Source organism: Sinocyclocheilus rhinocerous, unplaced genomic scaffold, assembly GCF_001515625.1.
Source record: "Sinocyclocheilus rhinocerous isolate Xijiao unplaced genomic scaffold, SAMN03320098_v1.1 scaffold819, whole genome shotgun sequence".
Taxonomy (NCBI): Eukaryota; Metazoa; Chordata; class Actinopteri; order Cypriniformes; family Cyprinidae; genus Sinocyclocheilus; species Sinocyclocheilus rhinocerous.
In genome coordinates, this window is record NW_015665814.1 from 120866 (window position 1) to 134441 (window position 13576).

The 13576-nt window shown below is 38.7% G+C and overlaps 1 protein-coding gene across 1 annotated transcript in view; it reads left to right on the forward strand.

Annotated features, from left to right (window-relative positions):
- The window catches only part of LOC107731513 (serine/threonine-protein kinase LATS1), a 26512-nt gene extending 15864 nt beyond the window's left edge, over positions 1-10648 (forward strand). Inside the window, exons 5-8 of the mRNA XM_016542616.1 lie at positions 2080-2662; positions 3632-3814; positions 4782-4888; positions 8778-10648. Of these exons, the coding sequence (XP_016398102.1) occupies positions 2080-2662; positions 3632-3814; positions 4782-4888; positions 8778-9278 (1374 nt within the window). The 3' untranslated portion in view covers positions 9279-10648. The remainder of the gene's footprint in view (positions 1-2079; positions 2663-3631; positions 3815-4781; positions 4889-8777) is intronic.
- Positions 10649-13576: the final 2928 nt, after the last annotated feature.

Below are 13576 nucleotides of genomic sequence, written 5' to 3' on the forward strand. Positions count from 1 at the left end.
TTTTTTTTTTAATGGTGGGTGTTTACGCAGTTGGCTAGAGCAGTGCTGATTGGGGAGAACGGAGGTGCGCTCACTCTATTGGTTAGTAAGACTGCAACTCAAGGCTGGCAGTCATGCATATGCTCTGGAACAGAGTAATATCGCGTCCATATCGCAGGCTTTGCGATTAGGAAATCGCAACATCTCAAATTGCGATTTCGATTCGATTTCGATTAATCGCACAACCCTACTCGGGGGTGAGTAAAACGCAGCCTAATTTTCATTTTTGGGTGAACTAACCCTTTAATTACACCCCCTCATGTCGTTCCAAACCTGTAAAACCTTTGTTCATCTTCGGAACACAAATTAAGATATTTCTGATGAAATTTGAGAGCTCTCTGATCCTCTCATAGACAGCAACGCAACTGCAATGTTCCCAGGTCCAGAAAGGTAGTGAGGACATTGGTAAAACAGTCCATGTGACATCAGTGGCTCAATTTCAATTTTGCGAATCTACGAGAATACTTTTTGTGTGCAAAGAAAACAAAAATAAAGACTTTATTCAACAGTTCTTCTCCCCTGGGAACATTTCAGTTGTGGTGCTGTTTATGCAGGATCAGAGAGCTCTCAGATTTCATCAAAAATATCTTAATTTGTGTTCCGACGATGAACGAAGGTCTTACGGGTTTGGAACGACATGAGGGTGTGTAATTAATGACAGATTTTTCATTTTTGGGTGAACTAACCCTTTAATTTCCTATTGACTTTTAACTTTTCCCATCTTTCTTCAATTATTCTTTCCTGCCCGTTTATCCCCCTTTTCTCTTGTCTGTCTGTCTTCTATATCTTTCAGTCTGTGGATCTCCTCCGTAAGCCTACTTTCTTTTCTATGTGTGATCAACTGGCTTTCATAGTTTAAAGGTTTCTTCTGGAGTAATCTTCGCTCAAGTGTGGTAATGTAAGACCCTGTCAGTTGGACAGCATGTGCATGTTCTTCAAATATTCCTATGAGCTCCGTTCTGAAGCCTTAGTGAGCTGCCTACCAAGACAGCATTACAAGGTGTCATATGTACATTGCAAAGGCTGTTATGAAAATCAGTTCTGTGATGATTAGAAAAGCTATCTATCTAGACAATAGACTGCGAGGCAGCTCACTGGGTTTTAGGACAAAGCTAAGACCTTAAGGGTTTCCTGCAGCTCTGCAAGTTCACATCTATGCCCATGTGGGGTTCGTCCTGTCTTTTCACATTTTCTGCGCTGATTGTTGTCTGTTGGGTAGTGATGTTTATGAATGGAGCAGAGTTACTACACTTTTACTGGTAGATAAAGTAATATTAGTTTAGACAAAATATTTAAAACCGAAACGTACAGTAGGTGACTGATTGAGTAGAATTTATTGTATGATAGATAATCTAAATCTGCAGTGTTCTGTGGGTGTATATTTCTTGAAAACCCACCTCAAACCTTGCGGTCATTGTTGTACCTGTGATTAAGGTTCATTGTTGTCTGGCTACTTGTATACTGGCTTTGATTTGATGTGTTTAAGTTTAATGTTATGATCATAACATTTCAGTAAAATACAACCCAATTTCAGCGAACAAGATTTCAGGTTAGGTTAGAGGTAATAAGAGAATATAATATGCATACTTGTGTGTTAAAATGCACATGAAATGAAATCCAGACAGCCAGCAAGTGACACTGCGTGTCAGTCATTCTGAAGCATGAGGGAAACATATTACAGTTGAATTCTAGCAACATTGCAAATTCTGTTTGACATTTCAAGTACATTTGCATTTCCTAGTTGTGCAAGCACGATCAATGGGAAAGTATTATAATAAAGAGTAGGTACTGAGGTAGCTTTGATCACTGTAGGAAACCCTGTGCATTGCATGCATTGCTGTTTTTTTTTCAGTGCTGAAAGCTGCTGCCTGCCAAAGTTGTGAATATTACATGATTGAATGGCTTGTGTGTTTTCTCAAATAATTTCAGAAATTCATTTAATCTGTCTTTGTGTGTTGTGTGAGCAAGTTTGTATTTAGGCCTATGTGTAAGTATCTGTTCTGTTAGGGCTGGTATCTCAACAATGTGTTGTGTGTTCAGGTGGGACTTTCAAATGACGCTCAGGAGCAGATGCACATGATGCTGTCCCAGAAAGAATCCAACTACATCCGCCTCAAGCGCGCCAAAATGGACAAATCCATGTTCGAGAAGATCAAGACTTTGGGAATCGGGGCGTTTGGAGAAGTGTGTTTGGCTCGGAAAGTGGACACGGGAGCGCTGTATGCCATGAAGACCCTTCGTAAAAAAGATGTCCTGTTGCGGAACCAGGTGGCCCATGTGAAAGCTGAGCGGGATATTCTCGCTGAAGCTGATAATGAGTGGGTCGTCCGGTTGTACTACTCGTTTCAGGATAAAGATAACTTGTATTTTGTGATGGACTACATCCCTGGTGGGGACATGATGAGTCTTTTGATCAGAATGGGCATTTTCCAAGAAGACTTGGCTCAGTTTTACATCGCAGAGCTTACCTGTGCTGTGGAAAGCGTCCACAAAATGGGTTTCATCCATCGAGACATCAAACCTGACAACATCCTAATTGATCGTGATGGACACATTAAACTGACAGACTTTGGACTGTGCACTGGCTTCCGATGGACTCACGACTCCAAATACTACCAAAGCGGTGAGCCTAACAAACAACTCAGACCAAAATATATTTATGCTAAATTGACCCCATTATTTTGTGCTATTATAGACAAATAGCTACTTTATAAAATCTTGCCAATAGTTAATGCAGTATGTTAGTGCATAGGGCATTTAATTTGTTTATTACATTAGCCGTAATCAGTGTTGGGTGTAACGCGTTACTGTAATTAAATTACTTCTCCAATGAAAAAGTCAAGTAAGGGATTACTGTTCATTTGTAGGTAATTTAATTACAGTTACTTATAAGTACTTGCGTTACATACTGTAAATAATTTCAACAGTTCTAAAATCAATATTGAATTTGAAATCTAAATTTACAGTCTAAAGATAAAATTGAATGCAGCGTCTTTAACCCTCTGCGCGCCGGCGCGTTCACTTTCAGTTTTTCCTGATTCACAGAGAAACCTTAAATACTCCGATACAGATAAGACTAAAATCAATCGAATCTAAAAAGGGCCTACTTTTATTTGTGTACACTGACAATAACAACAAAACATTGTGCTTTTGTAAAATAAACAAAACAAACAGGGTGTGCTTTCTGCCGTCTCGGTCTCCGTGAACAACTTTCTATGCATCACAAATATGAACTGAAACTCAGTGAATACTTGACACAGAGACATGAGAAATATGTCTATAGAAAGCTTGAAGTGTCTACTTTTAAATGAACGAATTCAAATCGAAAACGAATATTCTCTGATTATGTAATCCGTATGAAACTAAAGCGAGGTACAGTCTTTCCCGTATCTGAAAGCTTGAAGTGTCTACTTTTAAATTTGTATATGTGGATATGTGAAGATGCTCCAACTTCCATGTCTTGGTCAAAAAGCCTCCTCAACAGTGAGTTTTGGTGGGGAGTTGTCTACAAACCAAACAGTCACTTTTCACCATCACATCTTTGGTTCAACTAGGGTAAGGTGTTCAACTTTTTCTATCTGTGTCTTGTCAGGTGATCATGTGCGTCAGGACAGTATGGACTTCAGTAAGGAGTGGGAAGACAGTGCTAACTGTCGCTGTGGAGACCGATTGAAGCCACTGGAGCGGAGAGCCGCTAGACAACATCAGCGCTGCTTGGCACACTCATTGGTGGGCACTCCCAATTACATCGCACCTGAGGTTCTGCTGCGCACAGGTATGTCAGTGTGTGTGTAGTAGCACCTACTCGTGAACAATAATAAACTTCATTTATCAAGCACTTTTCATACACTTACAAAGATTGCTTGACAAAGAATGTAGTTCACACATAAATAAATATACTCACCCACATCATTCAAAACCTGCATGACTTTCAGTCTTCAGAAGATGTTTGTGACTGAGACATCATTCATGCTCATTGCATCTTGTTTCCCATACACTGAAACAAATCAAATGAGCATTTCAACATTTTAAGGCTGTTCATCTCTAGTCGGAAAGCAAAGACAATTTCAAACTACAAAACGATCTCATCAGTTTAGTACACTTGAACAGGAAGAATGAAGGCACAGTTATACTTCTGTCCATTCTTTTTAATTTTCAGAATTCATTATGGTCTCGCCTTTATTAGTATTAAAGCTGTTATTTGTGTGATGAAATATGTGTATCTAAACAGTGCTGATTCTAGTACACCTTTGCAGTACTAGAGTAGATGTGTCTATAAAAAGCTTAAACACACTCAGATGTAGACTGTGATGTGCTCACAAGTAAATTTGAATGTACCACAGTGTTTTGTGCAGAAACCGCTCTTATGTTTGCTCCGTGTGTTGCACTCTCATTTATGGGGCAGCAGAGCAATTGGATGGAAATCAATCGCAGCATTTCAAACTCCTGAAATCAGATTACAGTAACTGGTTTATTTGCACATATATATTTAAAACAGGAATTATGTCCATTTTTGCAAAAGGCTTGTGGTACTATTGGTTTTGTTGATTTATAATGGTGGCACACATACTATTGTTCAAATTTTGAACTAGTTTCTGTGTCACGTTGCTCATTTGTTGTGTTGTAAGGTACAACAGAACTTTCCACTGCTGTAATCCTGAGATTTCATAACCCTATAAATTAATTAAATTGGTATGATTGTTTGGTTTTATTTATTTACTTACTTGTTTTCTTAATCCTAGGTTACACCCAGCTCTGTGATTGGTGGAGTGTGGGTGTTATCCTCTATGAGATGGTAGTCGGTCAGCCTCCTTTTCTGGCAACAAATCCTTTTGAGACCCAGATGAAGGTGAGAATATATGCTGGTCCTTATGCTGGTCTCATGTTGTAACACATAGAGTGGTGGCCAAAATTATTAGAACACCTGACAAATATTGACCTTTTTTTGCCTCAAAAACATGATTTCATTTCATAATGTTCATGAAACATGCAGATGGTTTCTCTGAGCACAACAAATATCAGATTAAGTGAGCCGCACTGTTTTTATCCACTTTTAACTTTAATATTTGGTATGTCCACCTTTTGCAGCAGCACATCTTTCTAAGGGTGTGCGATATATATATATAATCTGCGATAATATCGTAATTGTTGTTTTAACAATGTGTGCAAAAACCAAACCAAACACAGCTACGGGGTGCACGCACACATTACGTGAAGTCTAGAGACAGCGCATTCAGAGTGCGTTCTTTCACTGCGTGATTCAGTCTATTAAAATGCATTTAGAATGATCACAAGACTGAGACATCATTCATGCTCATTGCATCTTGTTTCCCATACACTGAAACAAATCAAATGAGCATTTCAACATTTTAAGGCTGTTCATCTCTAGTCGGAAAGCAAAGACAATTTCAAACTACAAAACGATCTCATCAGTTTAGTACACTTGAACAGGAAGAATGAAGGCACAGTTATACTTCTGTCCATTCTTTTTAATTTTCAGAATTCATTATGGTCTCGCCTTTATTAGTATTAAAGCTGTTATTTGTGTGATGAAATATGTGTATCTAAACAGTGCTGATTCTAGTACACCTTTGCAGTACTAGAGTAGATGTGTCTATAAAAAGCTTAAACACACTCAGATGTAGACTGTGATGTGCTCACAAGTAAATTTGAATGTACCACAGTGTTTTGTGCAGAAACCGCTCTTATGTTTGCTCCGTGTGTTGCACTCTCATTTATGGGGCAGCAGAGCAATTGGATGGAAATCAATCGCAGCATTTCAAACTCCTGAAATCAGATTACAGTAACTGGTTTATTTGCACATATATATTTAAAACAGGAATTATGTCCATTTTTGCAAAAGGCTTGTGGTACTATTGGTTTTGTTGATTTATAATGGTGGCACACATACTATTGTTCAAATTTTGAACTAGTTTCTGTGTCACGTTGCTCATTTGTTGTGTTGTAAGGTACAACAGAACTTTCCACTGCTGTAATCCTGAGATTTCATAACCCTATAAATTAATTAAATTGGTATGATTGTTTGGTTTTATTTATTTACTTACTTGTTTTCTTAATCCTAGGTTACACCCAGCTCTGTGATTGGTGGAGTGTGGGTGTTATCCTCTATGAGATGGTAGTCGGTCAGCCTCCTTTTCTGGCAACAAATCCTTTTGAGACCCAGATGAAGGTGAGAATATATGCTGGTCCTTATGCTGGTCTCATGTTGTAACACATAGAGTGGTGGCCAAAATTATTAGAACACCTGACAAATATTGACCTTTTTTTGCCTCAAAAACATGATTTCATTTCATAATGTTCATGAAACATGCAGATGGTTTCTCTGAGCACAACAAATATCAGATTAAGTGAGCCGCACTGTTTTTATCCACTTTTAACTTTAATATTTGGTATGTCCACCTTTTGCAGCAATTACAGCAGCACATCTTTCTAAGGGTGTGCGATATATATATATAATCTGCGATAATATCGTAATTGTTGTTTTAACAATGTGTGCAAAAACCAAACCAAACACAGCTACGGGGTGCACGCACACATTACGTGAAGTCTAGAGACAGCGCATTCAGAGTGCGTTCTTTCACTGCGTGATTCAGTCTATTAAAATGCATTTAGAATGATCACAAATTCAAGAGATAGGGGCAGAAAATTTATATATTTATACCACTTCATATAGTTAATCAATTTCACTCGGAGTGCCATTTTTCTCCAAAAATTACCGTGATTACAAATGTGATATAGATTTTTTACAACAGTTCAATAAACAAAGTTAAATAATAGACTTGCGTTTTAGACTCTATGTTTCCTGTTTTTGCTCTATTTCGACAACAAAAATAATTCCAAACACAGCCACAGCACTGTTTTGCGTCTCTGAGCAACATGACGGTGTTTCGTTCCTGAATGAATCAACCTTTTAAATGATTCGGTTCAGTCGCAATGACTCACTTATTAACAGTGACTTGCTGCCACCTACTGGCGGTTTTAATTTAAATTTTAAATTTTAAGTATCTTTTTATCATTTAAATAATTTAAAAGCAGCACTATGTAATTTTTCTGTGTTCAAAATTTGCAAAATGTATGTAATGAGCGAGTACATCATGAATTCATCTTCCAAACCGCGTTTTTGTCTTATCCCGAATCACTACGGTACACTTATAATAAGTACTTATATTTGGACTATTGTAGCCTGGTCGGGTCGTCACCGCTGCGGAGTAACACATACTTGTGTGAATCGCCATAGACATAAACTTAGAGAAGTAGCTCCGGTTGGAATGTTCTTCCGCGGGATGTGTGCAGTTCTGTTTATTAACCACTAGAGCGCCAAAAGTTACATAGTGCTGCTTTAAATATTAGTATTTAACATTTTATGTTTTATAGATCAAAGTGTTATGCATTTGTAACTGCAGTTTAAAAGCATTCATGTCCTGCATTAAACAGTGTGTAAACACATCTAAATGCCTCTTCAGATGCAGCTTCTGTGTTTCCTCCGCATTGCAAAGATGAATTTTGTTGATACGGATTTCATTTGCTTGGTAACAGTCCAAATGTCTTATTATTCTAATTCACTGATTAAATGTAAGAATTTGACGCAAAAGTTAATGGACACTTTTAGAAAAACTGGCTTTATAAAGGTAAAAATGCTTATAAACTGTAAAAATCAATAAACTCTAAAATTTAACTTATTGGAAAAGATTAATTACTATCAGTGTGAACTGACCACCACACAGAATATGAAGAATAACAAAAACTCTAGGAGTCAGCTGTCTACAGCAGTCCTAAAGATACCAACACAATAACACACTTGGCAAAATATCGTCTAATTATCGTTATCGATAAAATCCCAGAAAATATCGAGATATTATTTTTTGTCAATATCGCACGACACACCCTTACATCTCTCTGGCATAGTGTCAATATACAGTATTTCCTGAGAACTTCAACACTAATGTTATCCCATGCCTTCTGCAACTCAAGCCAAAGGCCTTCCTTTGAATGTACAATAGATCTGTCCAGTTTATTTTCCAACTCGCCCCAAATTTGCTCGATGGGGTTGAGGTCTGGACTTTGAGGGGGCCAGTCCATCATTTTCAACGTTCCAGCAGATATTGTAATGGCCAATTCAACAAAAACAACTGAAACCTCTTAAATATGCCAAGTGTTCCAATAATTTTGGCCACCACTGTATACAGTGTTAATATTGCACAACTTTCAGCTGTAAAGCAGCTCTACAGAAGACAATAGAGTCATTATTCAGATTCAGTTCAATGTTGATTCCATTAAACTGAATGTTGGGTAGAAAACCATTCAAGTGTGTGTGTTTGTGAGTTTCCTGAGAACTTCAACACTAATGTTATCCCATGCCTTCTGCAACTCAAGCCAAAGGCCTTCCTTTCTTTGAATGTTAGATCTGTCCAGTTTATTTTCCAACTCGCCCCAAATTTGCTCGATGGGGTTGAGGTCTGGACTTTGAGGGGGCCAGTCCATCATTTTCAACGTTCCAGCAGATATTGTAATGGCCAATTCAACAAAAACAACTGAAACCTCTTAAATATGCCAAGTGTTCCAACAATTTTGGCCACCAATGTGTGCAGCATTAACGAGCAGAGTCGACACTGACTGACAGCATCTGTTGATTTACTTGGCCCAGTGCAGTTATCAGCTCTATGTTAGCTACACACAGTGTTCAATCATCTTGCTGTGTGTTTGTGTGTCCGTCTCAGGTGATAAACTGGCAGACGGCCCTACACATCCCCCTGCAGGCCAAGCTGAGTCCGGAGGCCACCGACCTGATCCTGAAGCTCTGCCGTGGCCCGGAAGACCGGCTTGGGAAAAACGGAGCCGATGAGATTAAAGCCCATCCCTTCTTCAGAAGCATCGACTTCTCCACAGACCTGCGGCAGCAACAGCATGCGCCTTACATCCCCAAAATCACACACTGCACCGACACCTCCAACTTTGACCCCGTTGACCCCGACAAACTCTGGAGCGACGACGCTGACAGCAACCACAACGACACGCTCAACCGCTGGTTCAAGAACGGCAAGCACCCGGAGCACGCCTTCTACGAGTTCACCTTCCGCCGCTTCTTCGACGATAACGGCCACCCGTACAGCTGTCCCAAGCCCATCGAGTGCGAGGATTATGACGGGGAGGAGGACGAGTCGGTCAAGCCGTCGAAGGGGTTCGGGCCAGAACAGGGGCGGGATTTAGTCTATGTTTAGTGTGAATGCGTGTGTGGGGGAAACTAACCCAGAAACCAACCAGAAATGATATTTTGCATGAGCATAAATAAAGCCAGCCTGTAATGGAGGACCATTCATATCAGCATTGTGATTATTTTCATGACAAGTTCATTTCAAACCTCCATTTCTCGTTACTGTAATGCAAACAAATATATTTAATAATAACTGACAATTATACATCATGGTAGTATTTTTTTTTTCTCCGCTGCCGATGTGAAGAAATAATGCATGGCGTTGCATTATAGTCATTTTTTTATGTAATTCAAATGATTACAGTAAAGAAAATCGCCATTTAAAACAATGAAAATGACATTCAGAAGTAAAAGTTTTGAACGTAACAGGAATTTTGAAGGAAAATGTCTTTAATTCTCATGAACATGGCAACAATTATAAAAAACAAATTCTCAAAAATGGGCTTGATTTTTATTATGCAAAATATAATTTCTTCTTTCTTTTGATTTATGGGTAACATCGGGGCATATTTTCACGATGTAGGATGTGAGTGTGTTTTTGTGTGTTTGTTTTCTTTGGTGGTGACACTTTGTGCTGTATTTATTATTTTTGGTTCAGGATGCACTTGTCTGGTGCCTTTTAAACAACCGAGAATCTAATGATGCAGTGGAGCTCTGTATTTTTACTCTTTAATTTATTTAAAGACTTTTTTTTTTTAATAGTAGCTGAAACAAGTTGAGTATTTTCTTCCTGAAATGATGTCTTTATTTATGATTGTGTGGATTTGTTTCTCATTCTGAGCGGCACAGGGCACTAGACTTTACGCTTTCTTTCACCAAAACTATGAGGGAGATCATGGTGTACGCTGGTAAATTTAGCCGACTGTTCATTATATGAGTTCCCAAGAAAAACACATTGTAAATTGTTGCTCTGTGTATTTTTTATTTATACACACAGAAATTGTATATATAAGTTATGCAGTGTAAATTAGTCTAGTCCTTTACTCCCTTTTCTTCGTCCCAAAGGTTTAGGAAAGAAACCATGGGCTAGATTTCACAGGATATGATGTCAAAACACTACAGATCCTGAGCAAAATGCTTTTGAGAACCCCTGCTCTGGTTTCTCTCCTTGATACGAAGAGCTTTTGCTGTGTCACTACCAAAGCCTTCTGTTTTTCTGCAAGAACGGTCTCCTGGCGTCATTGTTTTAGTATTTTATTTTTCTGAAATCTCTAATATCCTGTGCATCTCATCATGTAATAAGGAAATCCTTTTCTTGATTAAGCTGGTGGTCTTATTCCCAGGAAAAGCATCTGTAGCTACTTAGAGTGTAAATTTGCCTTGAATGGGAGAAAGGATGGGGTGGTAATAAATAAAAGGCCTTAAGCACAAACCACATACTTCAGTGTCTGGTGTTATTATACACGCATATTCATTTAAAAATGCAGGACACATAACAAACGTGTGTAAAGTCGCTATGAAATCAAAATTGACATTTATTTTAATGGAATGTTGCTGTGCTACTAATAACTGATTTATCAGTGCACGTTAATATTTTTTTTAGTATGTAAAGATTGGTTTATGGCAATGATGGAATGATACGATAAAATCTCGGCTAAGAATTGGACACCTTTAATAGCTCACTTTATGCAACATTTGCCACTATATATATGTATATATATACACACACACCATTCAAACCTTCAGTTTTGTGTGTAAATGGTAGACTGAGTATGCACACATTCAAAGAATAAATGTTGACTTAAGAGATATTCTGTTATGCTTATAGGAAAGTGATGTGATGAGAACACAAAGTGTCATTAGAATAGGATAATCTTTAGATTAAAAGCTGTTTCATAACTAATTGTTTTAACACAAAAAAAGGATATAATGTTTTGAAGAAAAAAAATAACATTTGAATATAAGCATATATAACTTGAGTAAAATGAATAGAATAAAAAAAGCTTAAATGTAGTACTTATTAATAAGCAAAATACATTATGTTGTTTAAATTATATTTTAAGCTTAACCACTAAAGTGCATTAATAATAAATTGGTTTTTTGAGATGAGATGTAGAATGCGAGTGTCAGGAGATCCTCCAGCATAATTGGCCTATCATGTATGCTACATCGATTCAAATCAGTCAGATCTTTTTCTATTGAATTATTGAAACCAACACAAATTGTGTAAGAAACAAATAGAACGTTTAGTTATTCGATCAGTACAGAAAAATACAAATCTACAATTACCTGGTTGCATAAATATGCACACCCTTTTATAAGACATAAGGTACTCTATTTGAAATGAACAAGTTACATTAGTACAATAGGTATTTGCAATATAGTGAAGGCCATCATAAACAAGTGCAAGTGGTGTCAGAAGGGTACAACAAACACATTCCAAAGAACAGGACACCTGTCAAAAGATGACAGAAAAACAAGATGAAAACATGTTGTTGGCTGCCAAGAAACTTAAAGTAACATTAAAGGAGACGCCTGGAAAGTTCTGGTCACTAGCTGCATGTTACAACAATATCATGCATTTTTCATATATCTGGGCTATGGGGAAGGTTGACAAATGGAAGCCATGGCTGGATGGATGGATACCACCAGCAGCTCTGAGTCTCAAACAGGTAAAAACACTTACCACAATGCCTTTAAAATCAGAACGGCTCTGTAGATTACGACGAATTCCAACAATGCTGTTTGGGCGCGTTCTTGCCTTCAAAAACAGCTGAACTTGCACAACGCAGTGCAACTGAACGCAGGGTTTTTAAAGCTTGACGCAGCGGATAAAGATCTGTTGCGTTAATACACAGGCCAACAATTGAGAATGCGGCATGTGTGAACGGCCGCATGCAGATGTTGTAGTTGAGCGTGTTTTCATGTGGTGTTGTGGTCCGTTGTTGCAGAGACAGAAGGTTCTGGGGGTTTACAGAGATCTGCTCCGAACCATCTGCAAAATACCGAACGAGCCTGATCGCAGATATTTAAGAGACTGGGCCAGAGAAGAGTTCAAGAGGAACACGAGTGAAACAGACCAACCCGATCTCATGAAAGTGCGTATAAATAATACGCCAAATAAAAACGAAAACTCGTGGTATTGATACGCAAAGATGGACTTTGAAGTGTATATGCTACGCGATGGGTAGGTTTAGGGTTGTGGGGTAGATGCGTATCATATGTACGCGAAAACTGCGTATCATATGCACGCCAAACACATGCGTATCATATGCACGCGAAAACTGTGTATTATATGCACGCCAAACACATGCGTATCATATGCACGCGAAAACTGTGTATTATATGCACGCCAAACACATGCGTATCATATGCACGCGAAAACTGTGTATTATATGCACGCCAAACACATGCGTATCATATGCACGCGAAAACTGTGTATTATATGCACGCCAAACACATGCGTATCATATGCACGCGAAAACTGTGTATTATATGCACGCCAAACACATGCGTATCATATGCACGCGAAAACTGTGTATTATATGCACGCCAAACACATGCGTATCATATGCACGCGAAAACTGTGTATTATATGCACGCCAAACACATGCGTATCATATGCACGCCAAAGTCCATTTTTGCGTATCAATACCACGAGTTTTCGTTTTTATTTGGCGTACTATTTATACGCACTTTCATGAGACCGGGCTCAACAGACCAGGTGGGCTCTTCCTGTTCAATTTAGCAGCTTAGAAATGTAGCATTGTATCACAGTGGATCCTCAGCAGCAGGGGCAGACTTAACAAATAAGCAAGGTAAGCGGCTGCTTAAGGCCCTTGGGGAATCAGGGGGCCCCATCTGATATTGGCGAAACATATGTGGCAAATTCTACACTGTTGTGTTCTGGAGAGCGTCAAATGTTCAGTCATCACTCAAAACGCTGCATTTTTGTCAAGTGCTGAGTTCTGCAAGCTCGCAAATCCTCTCATTATAAATACGATGTAAATAAGAGATTGATTGTGCAGAGCAGAGAGCTTGATGTAGTTTTTTTTTCTCTCATTAAAACCAAAGGTGTTCATCAGTGATTGTATATCAAGAGCAAGGACATGTTTGTGTGCATTTTGTTTTGTGCTTTTACCAGAACAAAGTGTACGATCCTCTGTGTGAAGACTGCGCATTGTGCACGAGTGCCAAGAGAGAACCGATAACAGCAGCAACGAGCACTCGCCATAACACGTGTTATTTAACACAGACCAACGAATTTGTTATCAAATGGAGATGTTTCTTTAGGTACATCCGTGCATGCCGCGCGAGATGTTCCAAAAAGTGGCTGGGGGTCGTGGGGACACACGTCCCACCCGT